General features: G+C 52.5%; 1 protein-coding gene across 10 annotated transcripts in view; it reads right to left on the bottom strand.

The window, feature by feature from the left end:
• FOXP4 (forkhead box P4) overlaps positions 1–22,719 on the bottom strand; it is a 122,865-nt gene that overhangs the window by 81,610 nt on the left and 18,536 nt on the right. For 9 of the 10 annotated variants that reach the window (XM_090026381.1, XM_090026377.1, XM_090026375.1 and 6 more), the window contains exon 2: positions 2,640–2,841. In XM_090026381.1, the coding sequence (XP_089882507.1) occupies positions 2,640–2,825 (186 nt within the window). In that variant the 5' untranslated portion in view covers positions 2,826–2,841. Of the gene's footprint in view, positions 1–2,639; positions 2,842–21,693; positions 21,806–22,719 lie in introns of all 10 variants that reach the window. The other variant, XM_090026376.1, reaches the window with a different exon arrangement.

The following is a 22,719-nucleotide window of genomic DNA, read 5'->3' as shown; positions in this document are numbered from 1 at the left end:
CTCCACGCCGGCCTTCCCGGTAGTCTAATCACTCCTTATTAGCAACCCAGATCAGCTACAAGTCCCACCAGCCTGGGGCAACGAGGATACAAACACAGCTGGAACACCAGCATGGGGAAATTGTGCAAAGGCTAAGGGACCGTGGAATCTGGAAGAGGATCGAGGCTGGGTATTTTCTCTGCCTCAGCCCACAACCCAGTCCCCGCGGAGCACTTCGTAATGCGCTCGGTGGTACAGCAATCAGACAACCGCAACTGCTGGGCAAGATCCCAAGCCAAGTTGATTTGTATCCCAAAGCCTACCCCCTTCTTCCACAAGGCCTGCTCCTCTTCCTGTCCTGTTCAAAGTGCATCTGCACTGCCCTCCATCCAACCGAGCTTCGCTATGGCAGGGTCTGGATCACGCAGCGTCTACCTAGTTCTGACCACCCCGCCCTTCCCATACGGCTAAACAGGAGGGGCAGGGGGTGCTCCTGGCACGAAACACAGATCCAGAACCACCAACCTTAGCACCACGCCATGACTGGAGAGAGTTCACAGGTTTAGGGATCCCCCAGCCTGCTCCCACGGCAAAGCGTGCAACCTGGGCCCCTCCTTGAATTACCAGCAGCGAAGCCAAGTAGCAGCTGCCAATTCCACCGCTGCTATTACCTGGTGCAGGGTAGGGTGTGGAGAGGACCCTGAAAAGGCTGCCTAATGGCTACAGCAAAATGCCAGGACACCTGCAAGCAAGCAGCTAGCACAAGGAACTTGGAGCTCGGATGGCTGCCACCCGCTCACCGCTTCGTTTTGAGCCGGGCTTTTCCCGTCTGTCTCTGACCTGGAACCAGGCGACTTCCCTTCCTTCAAGGGAAGGAGTTACACGGCTTGGCACAGCCGCCTTCCTCCTGTGCCTGGGAAACCTCCAAGGGAAAAGGAGGCGGGCCTCTGAGAACAAGCAGCCCCTGCGTGCAGCGTGCAGGGACGTGCCACAGAAAGGAGCACCCTGGGGCGCACACAAGGGGCGGGCGAGCGTGCACAGAGCCAGCGCGTGTCCCAGGCAGGCGCACAGCCGGCACCACCCGGGAACAAACGGCATCTACCTGCTCCCCGGCGGCGGGCGCCCGGCTGGCTTCGCTTCTGCTTTCCAAGCACGCAGCCCGGCCTCCAATTTGCCTTGTTTCGGCCGTGAACGAACAAGTGTCTCCTATTTACCATAGGTGGGCGAGCCTGGCGCGCACGCTGCCACTAAGTGAATTTCAGCGCCGTCCCCGACCCCCCCGCGGCACTGTCGCAGCCACACACACGCACCTCTCGGGGAGCGGAGGGAGCGGGCCGAGTCTCGTTCGGCAGGGGTGACTCACAGAAGCATTACACGCATGATTACCCTTCAGATCAGGGGAACAGTGGCTTAACTGCGTGAGAAACGGCTGTTATTCAGGTAATGGATTTACAGCGCTCGCTACTAAAGTATCAGACACAGCAATTTTTTACAGCTTTCACGCTGGAATTTATGGCTGCAGGAGGCGATCTCCACGCGAGGCTGGGATCATTGCCTTATTTAGTATCCGAGGAGGAAAATTTATGTTTTCGCAGGGGTTTGTTTTGAAAGGTAACCTCCAGGCACGCGCCCCCCCCACCCACAGCTGCACACACAGGGACACACATGACACGCGTGTGCGGGCACACTCAGAGAGGCTGAGCAACGCGTGCGCAAGTGCTGGGTATACCCCCCTCACTTGTGCGGGCGCAAGGCCAGAGAGGACTGCAGAGAGAGAGAGAGAAAACAGGAGACAGCCTAAAAGGGCTCAGCAGGGGAAATGCAAAGTGACGGACACCTGGCGTGAGACACGGGCACGCAGAGCACTGGCCCCAGTACACCTGTCCGCAAACAGGTGCGGTCACACACGACTGCGCACCCAGGCCAATGTGCACACCCAGAGGCGCTGGCCTCACTTCCACACGGTGAGCCCCAAAGCAGGGAAAAACTGAGCAAGCTGCGGGCAGGAGGGCAAGCAGTGGCGGACAGAGAGAAGCGCCAGCAGGTCTGTAACATCACTCTGTGCCTCTGGCCCCAGACGTCACAAAAGACACATTCGGGCTTCCCAAGCGCTCTGCAGAGCTGGCCCCACAGAGACATCGCTTCCACCGCACCGAACACAGCTGCCTCTGGGACGGAGCAGGCCGACCTCCCAGCAGCGCACCGCGATGGCAGAGAAGGGCTGGAAGCACCCAACAAGGGAAAACGGTAGCAGAGAGAAAGGCAAAAATCACTTGAGCCTGGACGGCGCCAGGGCAGGAGTGCAAAACCCCCGCGACTCAGGTAAAGCACGTGTGTATGCAACTTCAAGAGCCACACGGTTGAGACCACGAGATCTGAACTCCTGCGCACGGTGACCCTGGGGACCTGGCACCTGCGGCTGGAAGGCCATGAAACGATCTGGGCACGTGGGCACGAAGGGTGAGGTTTTCCAGGTGGCACACAGCTGAAGCTATTGGAGCGCTGCGGCTGTCCCACGCCACCTCCCCAGCGGATACGGGGTAGCGTACCTTCCCCTATCCCCCAGATTTTAATACCCTTGTTTCCACGTCTCTGGGAGTCCTGGAGGATCTGGACAGGCAGAAGAGCAAGAAAGAGGAGAAGAGCAAACGCTGCCCTACCTGCTGCTGCTGGAAGTGCAGGAGCTCCACGGGGCTCATCTCCCCATTCGTTTCCCCGCTGGCTCCTCCTTCCCGTCCGCCTCCACCGCCACCGCTGCCCGCGTCCGTCTGGTTGGCGAGGCTGCTGACCCCGTTCTGGCTGGAGGGAGCGGATCGTATAGTCTCCGAGGCAGATTCAACCATCATGACTCGCTAGCAGGACCTGGGCGAGCAAGGAGAAGCAGCAGCACGTAAAGCAGAGCGTTACGGACATTTTGGTTATAACAGCCACCCTGGGCTCGCCGCGGCCTGGTGCCTACTCAGCCGCCCCGGCCTCCCCAAGGCCAGGGTCCTGTTTTCCCTTGATCCATCCCTGTCTGCAGCAGCCCTGATAACACCAGGGAGCATCTCATCATCACCACTGAATTGCTGAGCTCACGCCTACTGGAGCCATGCATCCTGCCCTACACACACACACTCGTGTCCTCCCACTCCGCACTGGCCACGTCTTTGGCTGTGACGCGTATCATTGTAAGATCGCATGCCCACCTCATGTCCCTCCACCACACTGTCCATCCAATCCCCTTCCCCACTGGGCACTGCAATCTCTGCCATTCCCTTCCTCTCCTCCTCCACCTCCCCCTGCCAAAGCCCCCATCCCTCCCACAAATGCTTCCTACAGCAGCCGCCATCCCAGCCTGCCCTGCACCTGCTCTACTGCCCTGCCTTCTCTCTCCATTTCATTAGGCGGCACTCTCCAGGATAGCACCTTAATCTGCGAGTCCAAAGACATGCTGGTCATTTAAAAACCCATTGCGCTAAGCCATTGAAAGACGGGTGGAAGTGTCACTTTTACTCTAAGAGCAACCAACTCTAGCTTAGTTCAGGTTGATTAGGAATCAGTCGATGTTAAACTAAAATGACCCGCTCAAACTAAAACGCTACTACCCGTGCATCGGCCAGTTGAGAGTGCTCACACTAACTGCCACATAAATAACCACCAGTCGTTTGTGAAGTGCCTCCTGTCTGTCCAGTGCTACACATGGGCTTTATGGGCATTTATTCTAACCAATGGAGGTCGCTGAAAAAGCAGAACCGCAGTCCCATGGGAAATTCCTGGATGCTGAAACTTTTATTTCAGCCTGCATCAAGATCTACAGGAGCAATCTCAGGATCCATCACAAAGGGGGAAAAAAAAAAACCAACAGAAAACTTCCAGCATGTTTCAATTCAGTCGCTCTGAAATGCTTTGATTGTATTTTGTGCAGACGTCGAACCTAAACGTTTCCATAAAGACTGAAAAACAGAATGTTTTGACCTTATCAAAGCAAAATGTTTTGATAATTTGCCACTGAACATTTTCGATGAACTTGAGACGTTCCCCTGAAACGTTGCCATTTCATCCAATTGGCATTCTCCGTTGTGTTGAATCAGCATTTTTCCTGGGAAAAACAGTGTGTTTGAACGCGATCGACAGCCTGCAGTGTTACAAGGCCTGCAATATTTTGTCTCTCTCTCAGAGCTCCAGCTCTGGGAGGCAGGTGATTGTGAGGAAATGCCAGCTTTATTTTTCCTAGCCATCATGGTTGTAAAAAAAAGGCTTGGAAAAACCTGACCAAAGTCTGTCCTAAAGGCTCCAAATTTCTAGGTTGCATCACCCTGCAACCAAAAAAGCAGCCTTTCCCTGCGTCTGCTTCCCTTAAACACACAAGTATGAGTGTACAAGCAGTGACCAGACTGCTTCTCTGGTCTCTGTTTCAGCCACTTGGCAACTCAGACTGTCCCCAACATTGCCAGCTCCTTCTCTGTTTCCATTTCTCAGCCCCCAAAGCCTGCCTCCCTCTATGGCACCCTGAACAAGGAAAGGCTCGGGACAGGGAAAGTGAATTTGAGCAGTCTTCAGCACCTGGATACAGAGAAACTCTCACCACCCGCTTTGCTCTCATGCTGGGAAAGGTGGAGTGTCATGTCCTAAAGGAGCTCCTTAAGAGCTTTAATAGAAATACCCTTGAGAGATGAAACCATATCACTCTGCAACCAAAAAAACAGCCTTTCCCTGTGTCTGCTCCCCTTAAACACACAGGTATGAGTGTACAAGCAGTAAGCAGACATACGCAAACATTTGCAGAGATGTTAATACTCCCCAATCCTGCAACTTCATCCATTCCACACCCAGGCAAGAAATCTGCCCCTCTTCCCACCCCCAAATCCTGCAAAGGGAAAACAGAGATACCACCAGCACAGATAGCAAGCATCCTGCCCCTGCTGGGCTCCGTCACCATCGGTGATCCCCATCCCTCTCCCTTCCCTTCTGAAAAGCTGAGGGTGGCAGAACTTGGCACTTGGCTTAAACCTCAAGGGTCCTGCAGGGAGAGCTGGGGCGAGCTCTCCGGCAGGACCCAACGGGGAGAGATCTTCCAGGTTTGATCCCTGTAGAGTCCGGCAATCTCAATAGCACAAGCTGGGTCTAGCTCTTTTACAACCTGATGCATCTGTGCAGCTTCCCTGGCACAGCCTGCCCTCCTCCCAGATCACCCTGGGAGGAATGATGGGAGTGATCTTACAGCTCCTTGGGAGAGAGAAAAGGAGTTGCAAGACATGGACCTCTGTGCTGGGTACCTAGGAGGTCCCAAAAGATGAAGAGCAGCAATACACAATGACCCCTGGTTTGAAGCAGTGCCAGGACGAGTCTTGGAAGGCGCTGCTGCTAGCACAACCGAGTTGAGCAGAGCATGCAGACAGGCAGCCTTGCCAAGGTAAGCAGCATAGAGAAAAGAGAGCAGGGGTTCAGGTGCAGAGATGGACCCAAACACCCCGCCACGCCCCGACTGCACCATTTGCAACAGAAATCAACTCGCAGCCCTTCCAAACTCCGTGCGCCCGGGGAAAGTCAGACCCGGAGCTAAACCGCACGGCCTGGACTCATCTCCGCTCCGCATCGTCCGGCAGCAGTGCTGAGACTGACACTGCTTGTGGAGAAGGCACCTCACCGCTGCTCCGCACCACAGCATCGCTGCTGAGGGCATGCGGCCAGGCAGCCATGGTTAGGCAAATGACCAACTTCTCGCTCTCTCTTCCGCGCCACAGCTGTGAGCGAGCTGTCGTGACAGAGCCCCCTCTCCCCAAAGGCTTGATTTGGTCTCGTTACTGGCTCGCCTATGGCTGCTGTCATCGCAGCGTCCCACTACCTTGCAAGCATTAACGGCTTTCACAATACAGCTGGGAAACAGCTGCCTCCCTTGCACACGCGGGCAACTGTTGCACTGGGGCACTGAAACAGCTCGCCTGGTTCTCCATCCTGCACACCAGGGTAAGGAGCCCTACCAAAAGTCTGGCGACAGAGTGACAAGGGGAGCTGCCGAGTGCCATGTGCTTCACAACTGATTCCTTACCTGGTTGCTTAAAAGCCCAGTTCTACATAACCTGGTCCCACATCAGTTCTCTGAGGTCCTCACAGGTCTGTAGTAGAGGCAGAAACTTAACTCCAGATCTGCAATTCAGTGGGCACCTTGTTGTCTACCATTAGCATTGCATTTTAAGTTAGCACAGCCTGGGGTGTGGGTCTGAGAAGACCCAGGCACCCAGCTAAAAAGGGACTGGGCTAATCTGCAAATCGATCGGGCTCTACCAGTGAGCAAGTCCTTAGCAGTAAGAGATGCCCTTCTTCAAACCACAGGGCACCTACGACAGGGCATTCACATAGCGCCGCTCCCCTTCACCGATGAGTCTGTGTACCCCGACGGGTCGTGTGAACAGTGATCACAGGCAGCTCCTTGTACGCGACAATACAGACCGCTGTTAAAGTGCAAACTTTCTGTTCCATAAGGCAGGGGTATAACCTTATTTTACCAGCAAGGAGGAAGGCGAGAGTAGCCAGGACTCCTGGGGTCTCTCCCTGCTCCCAAATTTAAATAAGATGCTTCCCTTCTTAACGAGGTGGCTTCCTTAATTATGAAAGCAGGATGCCTGTTATTTATCACTCTGTATAATGCACTTTGAGAGCCAAGGGTGAGAGGCACCGACATGCAGCTTTCAACTATCCAAGCGCAGGCTTAAAGAGCAGCTGGATACAGAGCTCCTGGTGTGGAAAAGGATGAGAGCCCCTTGCTCTTCAGCACTGCCGAGAGCTGCGAGGACAAAGCCAGGTGCGCTATCGATACATGGGGTCGATCCCTTTGGGGCGGGGGGCTCCGAGAACGGCTAGTGGCAACACATCACTTTAAAACACTCACAAGTTGTGATCTCTAATCAGCGAGTTGAGGGCACCAGTTACCTGGCTGGATGCAGCAACTGCTGGGCAAAACTCTCTGGCCTGCGTTATGTGCGAGGTCAGAGACGATGGCCAGCGTCTTCTGGCCTTGAGATCTGCGAATGCAACCAGCTGAAACAGCCAAAGAGGGACTGGTCCTGGGGCTCCACTACTGACAGCGGCTGGACCTGGGATCTCTGCAGTAGGAGATGGGAAGCAGCTGGAGCGCCGAGGGGAACGGCCCCTACCTGTCTCCACCTGTGATGCTAGTGTCACTGCTGGAAGGAAGGAGACAAGAGCAGCAGTTTTACTTTGTTCAGCCCTGCTCCTTTACAGACCAAGCAGAGAACTGAAGTGCTTCCCTGGCTGCTGATCCGAGAACTGGTCAGCAGGTTCGAAACAGGAAAAGAAAAAAGGGGATGAAATGGGAGGTGGGGGGGGAAAAAGCCTGCGTCTCCCCCCGCCCCCAACACACACACACATTACCCTCTTTCTTTTCTGTTCTTTTTTTTTCTTCCAAGATAGAAAGACAAACCGCGAACAACATAATTGCTGAAATGTGGCGTGTAATAATAGCTATTCAGGAGCTGATCATTCATTTTAAACAGGGTGAAGCAAGCTTCTCATTTGCATGTTGGAGATTATATGCATTTCAAAAGTCATTTCCGCAGGGTGTATGAATGACATTAATTCCCATGTGGAGTTGTTGGCTCCCTCCTGTAGTCCTCACACTATCAAAAACACACGCGCTCGCACACGTACACACACACGCACCAAGTGACATGGTTGTAGCTACAGGAGAATTCAAGGTTAAAGGGATTACTTGATTTTTATTTTTCCTTAAGAGGCAGGAGTCGCGAGCAGGGAGGTGAGGGCAGCGGGTGAGATGGGGAAACACGGCTGTATAGCCAGGGGAGCTCTCGGGGAAGAGATCGCAGAGATCATCAGCAAAGGAGACCGATGACGCTACATTAGCAACCAAAAAAGAAAGACTGGGGAAGGAGGCACCACTCCGATTCTGGATCCATGTGTTGACTAGAGCTGAGCTCTGATATGCTGCTCAGGGTGGTCTCCAAACCAATAAACCGTGTGGCTACCCCCTGAGGGGGTTGAAGCGCGGGTAATGAGGCCACATGGGACATGGAGGAACTTGGGTACAGGAAGATGATACGACTGGTCCCTATTAAAAAGACCCAGTCAGAAGCAGGGGAAAGGGAAAGAAGCCAGAAGTCCTGAATCCTAGCCCTCTCTTCTACCGACGTAGCTCACGGACTCCCGTACGCACCAGAGCATTACATTATAACCTGCTCCAACTATTACATTCCCGTACATCCTGCTCATGCTGCTCCCAGTTGAATGATCAGTTGGGTCACAATTTCTCCCCCTTACATTGCATTCATTCGCCTTCATTTCCACTCTTCTGCTTTATACCGGTTCTTATACAGCTGTCATCCCCGCTGCATCTGAGCAGGGGACAGGTTGCCATTTGTGCTTCTCTTATAGTAGGTGAGCACTTCTTACACAGTCACTCTCAAATGACCTGTGAGGCAGGGCATGGCTGCTCTCCCCATTTTACAGAGAGGTTTAGAGAGGCTAAGGGACAGGAACAAGATCACACAAGAAGTCTCTGGCGGTGCAATTTCCAAGTTTGAGGCTTCTGTCTTAACACTCGAGCCCTTCTCCATCCTTCCCACACCTTTTCTTCAACCCTTTCTCAACCACGGTCTCATCTCTTCTATGAAGGAACCCTTCCTTCTGCTTGGTGCTTGACGTGTTTTGGGTCCCTACACCCAAAACAGGAATCTAGATAAAAACCATTGACCCCACTCCTTCCGCTCTCTCTCACCTGGCAGCTCTTCCGAGGTGTAGTCTCATCCCCATCCCAAAGCACTTCATCCCAGTCCTATCCGGCTTCAAGGGCTCAAACCCACAAGGCCGGACCGCTTTGCTGGCTTAAGGCTAGCCAAACCCGGTCTACGCTTTCCGTTCAAAAGCAAGCAGACACCCACAAGTTCCCTTCCCATTTCAAAAACGAAAGAAAAGCAGCTTTCCTTTTTTGATCACGTACAAGATCTTTGCAGTTTTCAAAAGGGAAAAGAAAAAGGGGGGGGGAGGGGGGGAAGAAGGGAGATACAATGGCATTTCTTTCCAGTTTCCCCTTAAAAAATTATCCAAACAGCCTTAATCTTAAACAAGCGAGCAGTCCTGCTGGGGGAAGCAGACAGGACCGCAGGGCCTATCTGTGCCCACAAGTCAGAAGGTATCTGTGGGGCTAATAGCTCTGAAGGATTCGAAACGGGATTAGACTTTTCTATAGAGAATAAGCTTATCCAGAGTTACGACAGGAAGTACTAAAAAAGGAAAGTTCTGAAAAGGATATCAACTTTCCTGGCTTCGGGGTATAAACTGTAGCCTAACTATGGGGAATTAGGAGGAAATTGTTTCTCACAGGCAGGCTAGAACCAGGGTTTCATCCACCTTCCTCCGACACATCTGCTACCGGGCACCGCCAGGGACTGAGCAAACCCAGCATTTTGGTCCAGCCCCGTAACTCCTCTAAGATCGATGGCAAAAGACGGGTCACTTCCACTTTCCAACTCTAGTACACAGGACTATCCTGGTCTCAAGCCCTAGTGAGATGCTGTGGCCTTTGTGTTCCCAACACAGCAGCAAAGGGCTTAATAAATAATTATCACAATGAAAATATTTCCTTCTAGATCCAGGTTTTGACAAACCTCGAAAAAGTAAAGCTGAGGGTTTGTGTCACGGATTGAAACTAAGAACAAGTCACTTTTTTTTTGCATGCTGGCTGATTTGGGATTTGAGGATTCCCATCTAAGGCTAGAAGGTTATGAGAAATCTATACAAGTCTATCTATTGATAGAGACATTGTTAGGCTCCCTCTGCAAACGCTGAAGGCACACGTAAAAGCTTAAGCAAACATATAACTCACGAGCGAAGCACGAGCAGAATCAGAGCCTTCACCTCTCCTCTATTTTAGCCCTCTTCGCGCAACCGCACATATTTAAACAGCTCTGGGTCAGCCGCTTCTCCAGGCCCAGTCAGGATCAGGCCCACATCTTGTAGAGAAAATGTACAGACACAAAGGCTGGGTACAGACATTCAAAAAGCCGGATTCAATCTAAATGGCATGGTCTTCTGTAAGCGGCGTAGGTTAGATCAGTAAGGAAGACGGCACACGTTCGCCCTTTGGTGGTCGGGGGACAAATCTCAGGCTGGGTTCCACCAATTTTAAATGAACTTCTGTTCTGCTATGGGCATAGACCCATTTCCAATCACTTCTGCTGGTAAAAGTGTAATATCTGTACATGGCCAAAGAGACGCCCTGCCCCAAGGGGCCATCTTAGAAGCTGAGCCTCAGAGAAAGAGTTAAAAAAAAGAAATCAAAAAACCCCCACTCACAAGGAGCAACCAAAGCTGCGCAAGTGGATTGCTAATCGCCATCTCCGTTCAGTCAAGTGATGGAGATGCTGGTTGCAGAATCAGCCTTCCCTCTAACACACACCTTTCACACAGCAAAGAAAAGCAAACCAAAGCAGGGAATTAGTCCAGGAGTGAAGAGAGAGAGCCCTTGTGTCTTTCACTGCACCATATGGCACAAAGAGTATATTAATTACCGTTGCTTTTTAATTAACAATTGCTTAATCTGAGCAGTAACATTTGCCTTGACATCTTTTGACTTGCTGCTAACCTGTAAAGCGCACAAGCCATGCCAAGTCATCAATTAATTTTTATTGACGTTTTCTTCCCCCAAACAGGCACAATACCAGGGTTTTCCAATTAACACCTCCGCACTCTCTAATTAGTGCAATTAACAGACTGATGGATGCCCAGAGTTTCCCTAGGAGAGAAGGCGCAGATCAGCTGTTTTTGCTGTATGGACGGATCTCCTGCTGAGCGCACACACGCTCCTCTCCCCCAGGATTTAAAGAGAGAACACACTTGCAGGTGCCCCCGCCGGAAATCCGCCTGCATTTCCCCACCAAGTTTACCATCAACGTAAGAACTACGGGTCAGACCCTAAGTCCAGCTTGCCCAGTCTCTCGTGTCGCACAGTGCCGGGAGGCGGCTGCTGAAGGGGAGAGCGAGCGGACAGGGTTATGATGACCAGGGTTTTTTCCGTTCTCCCCCCGCCCCCACCATTTGCATTTAGGATGTAGGAAGCATTTAGGGTCTAGGAAGTTCTCATTCAGCGGCCGTGCCCCTAACTCTTGTGCTCAACAGCGAAGGCTGTTCCTTTCCGCCAAGAATTTGTCCAGTCCCTTTTTGAATTTGGTTAAGCTGTCAGCTTCCAGCCCATCCGGCGGCAACAAGTCCCACACTTTAATTAGCTGCTGTGTGAAAAAACTTCCTTTTGCTAGTTTTGAACTCGCTACCTACTAGTTTCATTTTGTAACCCCCTAGTTCTTGCATTGTGGGAGAGAGCAAATAAAAAATCCCTATCCACTTTCTCTTCATTTCACATTGGGTAAACCCTTATTGCATGCCCCCCTTATTGTGTCCCTCCTCAGACATCTTTTTTCTAAATTGAATGGTCCTAACCTACTTATGAAAAGGGAAGGATGGTGCAGCACTCTCCATCTGCATGCCGAACAAGAATAAACAGCTTTTGCTTTGCAGGACATTTTGAGAATAAAGACCGTGAGGGGCCTTTGTAATGTCCTTGTCTTAGCTCTTCTTCTCGCCCACCTCTCGTTTTACACAGCTTTACCACAATGAGCTCTGGAAACTCTGTAACTTCACACAGCCCTTTAGGCGGAGCAGCGTTTCTCTCCTCTCAGATCAGGGTACGCACATCGTGCAAGAACCAGCACCCTGCCCCGAGGAGCCTACAATCTGAATGGGAGCAAATGCAGAATCGAAGAGAAATCCCCAATACGTTTACAGACGGATACAGGGCAATGTCGCTTATTAGCTACAGAGCGGTGGCAGAAGCTGTGGCGAAGTGTTTTTGGCAGAAAGCCCTGGCAGGGGATGTGCATAACATGCGTGGGCCCTGGAAATGGGGAGAGCCAAGGTCCAAGACTGGCGACTTCTCTGGGGCTGTTCGGCCTAGATCTCACTCGGCCATGCATTAGGCTGCCCCTGCGATGGGAGGTTGTTCCCTGCCTCACACAGGGGTCCTCTGCTTTCTGTCCCCACGTGCTCCAGGGGAGCCAAGGCTCGGAGCTCGCTGCTCTGCTCCATACTACAGGCGCTGGCCACTGGCCAAACGGCAAACCCCGAGGCACAGCTCCACGAGGCTGGCTGGTTGCACCACTACCACCTATCAGGCCTCTCCGCTCCATAGCCACCACTTCCAAATTCCTCGGACAGACCTCTGACAACCGCCGCCTGTCCCCAGAGGCACGCACGCATGCATTGCCCACCATGCACAGGTGACACGCACCTCTGCTGGAGCCCCCCACGTGCAGCTATTCACCCCCCACCTCAGCAACGGGCGGGCAAATGAACTCTGTCACTACTAGATGAGATGCACACAAGCACTTTCCCACCCCTCAAGACCAGGAGAGGGGCTTTAAGTACCCTAAAACCCTCTGCCACTCGCCCTAATGGGCACTTCCCATGCCAAACCCGTCTACCCCACCTAGTCACCTCCAATACCTCACACGAGTCAGAGCAAACAGAAAGCCACCCCGTGCCCAAGCCCCGTGCACAGCAGAGCAGTGCAACAGCCAAAGCCACGCTCCCCTAGGTGGGGTAACCCCTGCCTCAGTTTCCCCACCAGGAACATGGGTGCTGGCCTCCTCTTTGCGAAAAGCACTTTGGGATTCACGGATGGAAGCACCGAGTCGGATCAGCAGGCCAAACTCCGGCCCTCCCACGCCCCTTCCCACAATATCACAGCGACCTCCTTCCCATCAGCATTGGGGAGAGGCCGAGCTTGCCTCAGATGCAAAAGGGAAGGAAGCTGGCAGAAAGAGGCCGGGGCCTGTTAGCAAGGAGCACGGACAAACCTTCCCCTCGAAGCTAAGGTAAGCACGGGGAATTTCAGCTGCTCTCCTGGAATAATCCAGGTTTTGTAGCTCTGTAAAAACCCAAACCCAACCTTTAAAAAAAAAAAAGGGAGCGCTGCCAAGTATTGAAGACTCGCCCGTGGCTCTCCAGAGAGAGGGGTGGCTGGTCAGGCCAGAAGCAGCAATATCCTCTCCCGAGATATCTCCCTAAGAGAGAGGAACGCTGCCCGGAGCTCAGAGCCCCAGCGCCCTCCGCAACACCTCCCCGTCGCATCCTCGCGGCCGCCGCGGCCCATCCCTAGGCGTTAGCCAAACCAGTTTGCCTAACGCATTCTTTCAGGCTCCAGACGCAGCGAGACCCGAAGGCAAGGCAGACAGGAAGAGAGCGAGGCTGGGCATCGTGCCTGCGTCACCGCCTCTTAGCACGGAGAGGTCTTTCCCTGAAGCGACGGTTTCCAAGGAGCAAGTACATCTCCGGGACCTGTTTGGCGGGTCCTGGCGGCGGAGGCAGAAGGCGCTAGCTGAACAAAACACAATCAGAGCGCTCCTAGGCAAATGCACAGGTTGGGGAGGGAAGGAGAGTGCATCTCACGAGGCCGCAAGGGCTCAGGCAGTCCGGGGCACGAGGATAACTAGCTGCGCTGGAAGCCCGCGTCCCCGGTGCCGCGAGGGGGATGCTTTCTGGCTCGAGCGCACTGCGCGGGGAAAAATGCTCAACAAGAAGAGGAGTCTGCTGGAGTCTCTCCTCTCTCTCTAACTGAGGCACAGAAAGGTGAGCTACCTGCCTCCCCGGGCCCGGGCATGACGAACTCCCGAGGAAGCAACTCGCTAATCTTGAAAGGCTTTCACGCAAGGTGGAGAAGCTGCAGCCGGGCTCGCTCAGAGAGTGGCTTTTTACCCTTTAATTAGCACACAAACACATGGAAATGTGGAAAGGGGATTAAAATGAAAAGTCTGGGGGAGCTCAAACGAACTGAAAGCATTACAGTAAATTAGAAGAGATTTAAGGAGCCAGGGATTGGCTAAGTCCAGGCACCCTCTTTAATGGGATCACACGTACGGGCACTTTCATCTTCTACTTTCATCTCGCTCCCAGCAACTCATTTTGGACGGAGCCAGCCTCTGAGCTCTGCCAGCAAATGCCCTTCCCCAGCTCAGGTGCTGGGCACTTTCAGGAGCCCTGAGCCATTTTCGGAGGAGGACGAGGCCCGGCGGACACACCTGGCTCTGCTCAAGTGACCCAAGACACTGGCAGTCCCTGCCCGCCTGGCCCCTCTCCGAGCACACAGCAAACCCCTGCCCGCCCAAGACCCCTTACTTGGCATCCTTCACTCTTGGGGTGGCTCTCAAGGAAGCGGACGGCGCCGTTCCTCCTGGGAGCGGGAGCCGGGAAGGAGCAGCAGGGCGCGCAGGTGCCCCATGCAACTGTTGAGCTTTCCTTGCTGTAAAGGGCCGGGGCGGGAACTGCTGCAGGAAGCTCTCCCTTGTACAGCTGGGTACAACTGCAAGGGGCACACCTGCAAAGCCAGCCTTGGCACCGCACACAACCCCTGAAAGCAGTAGAGCTTGGCCTACAGGAACCTGCTGGCCAGTCGGGCGCTTGGCCCCGCTGGAAAGGTCAGGAAACTCAACCCAGGCCCTACCCCGAGGGGTGGTGGGAACGGCTGCCTCTGCTCTTCAATACTCGCCTCTGATTCAGCAGGAAACTCTCGCCAGGCTCAGCCCTGTACTTCCCCAGACTCCTCTGAAGCAACCTGGAAAACGTCCCGGCGCCGGTGACTCGCTCAGCAACACCTGCTCTCCCTGAGCCTGCAAGGGGCCCAGCCTCAGGAGATGCCCCCCGTTGCACAATGCCCTCGACACCTAGGGCCCGTTCGATATCCCATGGCACTTTTCCCCACGGGTGAAGTCCGGGCCGAATCGCATCGCAAGCCAGCTCCAACAATTAAACCTCAAACATCAACACGGCTCCTTCAGTGACATTTTGCTTGCTTCTTCACTTCCTGTCCCAAACGCCTGGGAGCCTCTGAGAAGCTGCCACCTTCCCCCCCCAAAATCCAGACACGCTCCCACAGCGAGGCAACCCTGAGCTTGTATGTCGGTTTGGCGAGAAGGCGCCTTAAGAAACGCTGATTGGCTGGATTATTAATTAACTCCTTCCTTCCTTTACGTCGCGCTCTCCTCCCATCATGCACCCAACTTCAAAAACCCTCCCAGCGCCTGGGCTGCCCTGCGTACGGCACAGTGCCGCCAGCCCGGGCTGCAAGGCTCTTTCAGCCATGCCAGGTTGCAGGGTAAGAGGATAAGCCCCCCTCCCCATGGGCACCCAGCCAGAGATGGCGCAGGGCACGTGCCAGGCACTGAGACGGTGGCATCACCCACCACTTCCCTCTGCTGAGCTCTTGAAAAGATTAAAAAAAGAGCTCCACTCCATCTCATTAAGAAAGTAAACACAAGAGCCATCTAAGTGTCTAATTAAGCTTCTAATTAGTCCCTGCTTGTTACTAATGCAAATTAGATTACGCCGCTTAACTACAGCATGTCCACAACACCCTTGTTAATTGCGGCCTTTTGAAATTAAATTACTCCCTAATTAGCATATCAAAGCCATTGATTCGGAGCCAGGAAAGATGAGGGCAGGAGGAAGCCGAACGCCAAGTTTTGTTAATCAGGGACGTCTAATTAAATAGTGACGTTGCGCACGGGGGCTCCTGTCTTCCTGGGCGACTGGAGGGATGCCTGTATTTGAACGGGGCACCGCGGCTACCCCGTCCTGCTGTAGAGCAAGGCTCCTGCTGGCATCCAACCCTTCCCATCCTCTTCGGAAAGGCCCGGACCCGGACTCCAAAGGTTTCCTCGGTTTGATCCCTCCATCCATGCCAAGGTGCTTTATACCATGAGCACCACTGTGCAGTTGAAATCAGCTGCCTTTGCCTTGCTTCATTGCTCTAGAGCCACAGTCGGCTTCTGTCCAAGGCTACGTGGGCACCCGGGGGCGGATGCACCCATGTGAAGACAGGAGAAGGACTCACCCGAACAGAGAGGTGCAGGGTAACTGGAGACTGGGTCCAGAGAAAGGCCTCGATTTGGCTCTGGGTTGACCCCAAGCTCTGCAGTGATCAGCACTAGCCCAGCCCAGGGCCTAGACCCCCCGTTCTCAAAGGCCGAGGGAAGTATAGGGTTCCAGCCCAGCCCGTCTCTGCAATACAAGCCTGCTGCTCATGTAAGGCCCCACCTGACAGTTTCCACCTGCCAACTCATGCAGATGTTTGTTGGACCCGCAGGCACAGGGGAGGGTCAATGCCACAAGCCAAGGTACCAGCGACCTTGAGGCTCAGAGCCTGAGACAAACTGGTACGAAAAACCACTGTACTGCATCACACTGAGGGGCCCGACGAGGCTCATGCTAGACAGACAAGTGGGGAGAGCTAGTGCAAGCCTCAGCATACAAATAAAGTGCAGGGGAGCATAGAGCGAAGTGAAATGACCTGCCTGGGCCCCAGAGCAGGTCAGTGGCAGACTTGGGAACAGAAAGACCTCCCGACACCCCATCCAACATCTGGACTAGACCGCGTGCACAGGACTCTATATCAAGCCTGCGAGATGCAAATGATCCAGCACCCAGGAGACTTGTGGAACAATGGACGAGCCAGACTGACCAGATACCAGGGGCATTAATATTAATATTATGGTAGGGAGCTCCTAGGGTAAGAGCCCAACTGTGCTAGAAGCTGTACAAATAGACAACAAAAAGATGGCTCCAGGCCCAAAATTGCTCAGTGGCTCCCTCCTGAGACCTCTCCTGAAGCAGAGACCCAGGCACGCTACTCCAGCTAAGCAATACAACTCTGCCCTGGTTTGGAAGAACCGGCCCATCGTCCTGCACCACGCAGCCAGGTAAGCAGGCACCAACACCCAGCAGCCTCCCACCGTTCCTCCGGCATGAGAGGCTGCTTTCACTTACACTGGGAGAGAGAGGTCTTGAAGTCAGCAAGTCAGGGAAACTCAAACCCGTCCATCAATCCACAGACCGATACACCTCCATCTACAGAGAGAGACGCCTAGAACAGAGTCACCGCCTGCACAGCTTCACCCCATTTAGCACATACCGGATAACAGGGCTGCAGGGTCCAGGGTAGGGACTGCAGGGCAGAGCTCACGGCCCTAAATTGTATTCTTGGCTTTCCCTGAACTCCACCAGGTCCTTCAACAGTGCCTCAGTCGACCTCCAGTCTACAGACGGGAAAAAATGCTGCTTTTGCCACTTTTTGCAATGCTCCTCTGTAGGCATCTACAAGCTGACAGTTGCCTCAGACAATGGTAGAGGAAACCAAAGTCAAGAAAACCCAGCCCCTCACCTCCTGAGCTGCAGATAGATCGGGAGGATGAATGACACTGTTTGCTCCCCACCGACTCCCCTCCTGCACAGCGGCCCACTTCTCTCTCATCACCGATGGTCGTGGGTTATTTGACGCAGCTTCGTGCCTTTCCAACCCCAACCTGGTCTGGCCCGAAGGAGCTGAAGGGAGCTTTAGACCCAAAGGCCAAGGCGCTGGGTCCAAAGTTGGATCTGGAGCAGGAAGGGCAGGAAACGGTAGGGCGTTAGTCTCAATAGCACTTCTGTGTCTCTCCGTCGACTTCAATTCATTGCTATGTCCGGAGATGAGCCCGGCCCATCATCCTCAGAAGACAGAGAGGAGCTCAGAGTAGACTTCAGCTAGGCCTTCCGCTTGTCTCCATCCAGGGATTTTCCTCCATTTGTCAGAAATAGAAATCAAATGCCATGTCATGAAAGCTGCAGGATCTACCCCAGTTGCCCCTGCATTTCTAATGAGACAGGGTCTCCATTCGCCCCCTCCCCAAACCTCTGGGCACCAAAACCTAACAACAGGAAGGGAAACAAAAATAGGAGGCTAGACATCCCACTGTGGGTTAGTAAGAAAATGGGGCCTTTCTCCTCTAGGATCTGGGGATAAGGCACTGCACTGAGAGTCAGGAGAGCTCAGCTATGGATTTGCTGCATGATACCAGACAAGCCACTTCCCCTCTCTGTGCCTCTGTTTCCTGCCCTTTCCCAGTCTTGCCCACTTAAATCAGTGCCCCTCAACCTTTTTTTAAGACTCAAAACACCCCGCGACAGACTTGAGGCACCCTTTGGAGACTGCCAGCTCCTAGTTTTCCCTCATTTTTTGACTACAGAAGCACAGTGGAGCAATTCTGCTGCAAAAAAAGAAAAAAAAAAAAAACTCAGAAGGACCAGACCGTAACAGGCCAGAATGATTTTAACACTACTGACTTCTGTTTGAAGCCTCTGGCTTGCTCTTGTGAATCATGCTTGCAGATACAACCGTGTTAACACTGCACGGCATGCTCGAAAGGCTTGCAAAGCACCCCGGTTGAGAATCGCCAACTTGGATTAGAAACTCGAGACGGAGCCGGTCTCTGGCAACGTGCACCTACAACTCCGCTAGGTGCTCTGGTCCCAAATCCACCACTCTCACAGGCTCTGTCCAGCAAAAGCACCCAACAGGCAAGGGGGACGAGTTACCCCTCGGGCTGCAGGAACACCAGGCAGGCAGCACAAGGAAAGCTGTGCTTATTTGGAAGAAAAACAAGACACTGCCAGAAGTCAGGGCTCTCCGTTTCCCATTGCTAGACCTAAATCCTAAGCATAAATATCCCCCAAATGCCATACTCCCCACGCCGACCGTGCAACATGCTCAGTCGTGTAAGAGATTTTCAAAACATGCCATGAGGGGGGAAGCTGGCTCAGGATGCAGCTGAACTCCTTTAAAACCACTGCCGTCAGCTAGAGGAGAGGAAGAGGGTCTGACCAGCGGAAAGGTAACGGCATTGAGCAAGCGTGGCGAGCAGTCCTTCCTACCAGCGGTTAAGCCACGGAGATTTCTCACTTCGGTCGTCTTTGCTGGGAGCGGGGTGCCCACCGGGGAAGCACGGGAGCAGTCACTTGGCATCTACGCCGCTTGAATCGCCCCCCTCTACCGTCACGAGAGGTGTCGACACCAGGAAGGGATCCAGGTCTAAAATAACCTGGTGGATTCATAGTCACCATATGGACACAGGGAGTAAAGTAAAGTGAATTCCTCTATTTCATAATTATTATTTAAATAACTTGTGAATAACCCAGTTCTTTTAATTTTCTAACTTTTCCCCCTTTTTTTTTTTCCTTTAAGGAGGTGGGAGGAAAAAAGGGGGGGGAGGGGGTTGAAGATTGGAAAAGTTTAATACAGAGGGAGAGAGTCTATTAGAAAAAAAAAATGCAGACAGCCCGTCTCACGGGAAGAGTTGAAATATTAAAGAAAGGAAAATCACTTCTCAGGCAGCAGAGACAGAGGAGAATGGAGCGGGTTTTAAGAGAAGGAGCCGCGCACTTTTAATTGAAAAGAGGGAGATTCAAATGAAATATCCAATATCCCTGGTTAAAGAAAGGAAGAAAGACAGACCTCGGCCGCTTTGCTACGCTGAGAAATTGCTAAAGCACTAACTTTATTTCTCCCCTCTCTTCTTAAGTTATAGGAAAGAGGGATGGGGGAAAAAGAAAAAAAAAAGGTTTGTTTCCTTTCATACGAGAAGAACTCAAGAGTGTGGGAGTGAAGGGTGGGGGAAAAGACCAAGTTTTATTCATTTATTTTATTTTATGAGTAAAATAGTAATAAAAAAAAAGACAGAGAGTTTTATAATGTCACAGTGTTTGGAAGAAGCAGCAGAAGGGGGAAAAAAAGAGAGAGAGAGAAAGGGAAAAAACCAGCTAAGAACAGAAGGGCCGGTTTTAACCACCCGCCGTACAAGCCTCTTTCCCAACGAGATTCAATTAATTGATAACAAGAGGCATCAAATTAATTTTTCAAGGATGTTAGATTTTGATGAAGGAAAAAATCTCTCTGATTTTAATCGGGGCGGCGTTTAAAAGGCATAAATGAATATCCCTTTCTAATCATCTGAGGCACTGAAGAAACGCCAAGCGGTTAACGTGAAAATTCAAATCGTTTAATTAGGGGGGGGTTGAGGGGAGGTGGCTGTGTCTGGGGGGGAGGGGGGAGGGGGAGCTGGGTCTCTCTTTTAAGGAGCATTATGAAAAAAAAAATGTGTGCGCACGCATGCGTGTGCGTGTGCGTGCACGCGTGTATACATGCAAAAAAAAAATTCCTCCAACCATCTCACCCCCCTCTCCCCAGAGCACAGTTGTAAAAACATTTCTCAACGCTTCCTCGTTTGAATGGAGACCACTTCCCATCATGACCTAATTAACAAAAATGATAATAGGGGGGTGGGGGGGGGGGAGGAAATCACAGAAAGCCAACCAAAAAACCAAAAACACAAGTGAACTCCAGGAGTGGGGAAAAAACCCAGTGCAATCTCCTGACATGCACACAAGCCACTTGCATTGAGGTACCCCAGAAACCCAGCCACAGCGGTCTCCTCTTTGCACCCGCAAATCGCAAAGGGATTGTTAAGACGCAGGAAGTTAGCAGAACACGCACACTTGCTGCCCCAAATTAAATTAAATTTAAAAGACAGTTCTTTTTTTGGTTTTGTTTTTTAAAAACAACTCAGTAGTAATGCTTATGTTTTAAGGGCCGTATTCACAGCTGAGGCTGGACTAATCCCAGAGGAAGATTAATAGCCATTTCATGGCCAAATGCAACAGAGTGGAGAATACCAACCAGTGCACCTATGTAAGCATGTAAAGAACTGGGTATTTTTTGTGTGCATCTCTCGTGAGACATTCAAGGTACGCAGCTGTTAGCTCTATGGAAAAAGCACACATAGTTGAGAGTCCAGATTCACAAAGTCAAGCTCCTGCTTTATTGCAATATCAGACCCACACTCTGCTCTTTGCTCTTGAGTATTTTGTCCACGCTTTCCTCTTCCCTTTAGTATACTTCATCCTAGGACCACACAAGATCTGGCAGGGAGATTTGCTTGGCATAGGCCTTAAAATATATCCTTCTCTGAGATACGAGTCAGAAGTCAAATTGAAACGAGCAGCCTTTTTTTTTTTTTTTTTTTTTAAACGAAAAATATTTCCATGCCTGGATCATTTAAAGGAAAAAAAAAAAGTTTCCTAATGTTCTGGTGGCCACGTTACAGGTTAAAATCCACCCATCCCTGTGCCCACCTGGCCAGAGCGGTACGCGCATACAGCCAGCACTAGAACAACACTCAAAGGTCCTTTTCACCGCTCACTATAAATCCAGCCCCGCGTTTAAATGCCGTGGCACAATACGCGACTTTCCCATCACTGACACGTGCATGCACTAAGGGACTCGGGGGACCCAAGCCAGAGCCTGCAAAGTCGTTGCATCAACTTCCAAGAGTTTTGGATCAGGCAAAGCTCTTCGGCGCCCGCTTTGCTTCAAGTACAGGCCACGGCTGACATCCACTGACCGCAGAAAGGCCTGGGGTAAGTGGAAGTGGCCAAGAGGCTGCAGGTGGAAGTATCACCATCTGGTCACCAACACGACTGATTTGAGCTCCAGAGGGATCAGGCCTGAAGGATCTCAGCTTTTACTACCGACCCTGTCCAGCTTCGCAAATGTTTTAGTGGAAGAGTCCACCCTTCCCTCATAGTCAGGGCAGCAGCTCCTGGGCTGCCAGGTGGAGACCCTGAACGAACCCGATGCTGCTCAGGTGACGTCAAGAGAAACTGTCTGGACTGTCAATAGGGAACGATGCCAAAAGTGGGTGCCCCCTGCTTTGCCCTCCCCCGTACCCTCTTTCCCTTTGCCCCTCGCTCAGGCCTCCCACAGAACGGCTTCCCCACGAAACAAGGCGACCCGACTCCCGCAGCTCTACCCACGCCAGGCAGACCGCAGGTGGCACTTACCTGGCAGCCTCTCCAGGTCACTTGGCACTGGACAAATAAGGGTACGTCGTGTCACTGGATGGGGCGTGCATGATGGGGATCTGGCCCAAATTCTCTTCGACTCCAGAGAAAGCTTAGGGAAAGGAGGTAGATGCATCTCTCCCAAGATGGCTCAGAAGGGAAACATCCCTTTCTTCCCACCAAGCAAAAACCAGTGGAGAAAGGAGAGCCCTGTTCTTACCAGGCTACTTAATGACTGGCTTCTCTGTGACCCACAAGGCCACATGAAGACATGCTGAAGGCATCTCAACAGGGGAGCTGACCAAAGCTACGCATCACCATAGCTGGTAGTTAAGTGCCGCATGAAGCGTCCCAGCTTGCCTGGGTCGACCCGTTGGGAATCCTCCTACCCTGCACTGTGGGAGTGTTGCTCATGCTGCTCCCAGACAGCCTGGCAAGTCTGCTCCCGTAAGGCGCTGGGCTGGCACCGAGTTGCCCAAAGAGCTGGGAGCTCTCAGGCAGAGCCTAAGCCGATGGGTATGTTCATGGAAGAAGTGCTTAAATGCAAGATCTGTGTCCCCTAACTACAAGCGCGGGGGTGCGGGTGGAGTTGAAGAACAGGGAAGAGCAGAACCTGTGGAAAGCACGTTACGGAGGAGCAAATCTAAGCAGAGCGAGAGAGAGGCAAAAAGGGAGGTGGGGAAAAGGCTGGAGACATGCAGCAAGAGGTTTAAAAAAGGGGGAAAATGGAAAGTCGCTTAGCACCAGCATCTCAGGAGTTCCCAGCACACTGAGCAATGAGCTCTTTGGAGAAATGCAGCTTTCGCATCACACCGGGAGCTGCTGGGCACAGGGAAAATCCTGCCTTGAGAACCGGCACTCCAGCAAAAACAGGAGGGAGGCTCCATCACACGAGGAAGCGCTGGGTTGTGAGTGCTGGATGCACGGCAAGACGGCGCACAGAAAATGCACGGCTTGGGAAAAGGAGTAGCAAGCCTGGCTCCTCTAACAACCAAGGACACTGCTGTACCTGATCCCTGTGTACTG

This window comes from Crocodylus siamensis, chromosome 13 (assembly GCF_052110815.1).
Source record: "Crocodylus siamensis isolate JL-2025a chromosome 13, ASM5211081v1, whole genome shotgun sequence".
Lineage (NCBI taxonomy): Eukaryota > Metazoa > Chordata > Crocodylia > Crocodylidae > Crocodylus > Crocodylus siamensis.
This window is presented reverse-complemented; position numbering and strand designations above follow the sequence as displayed.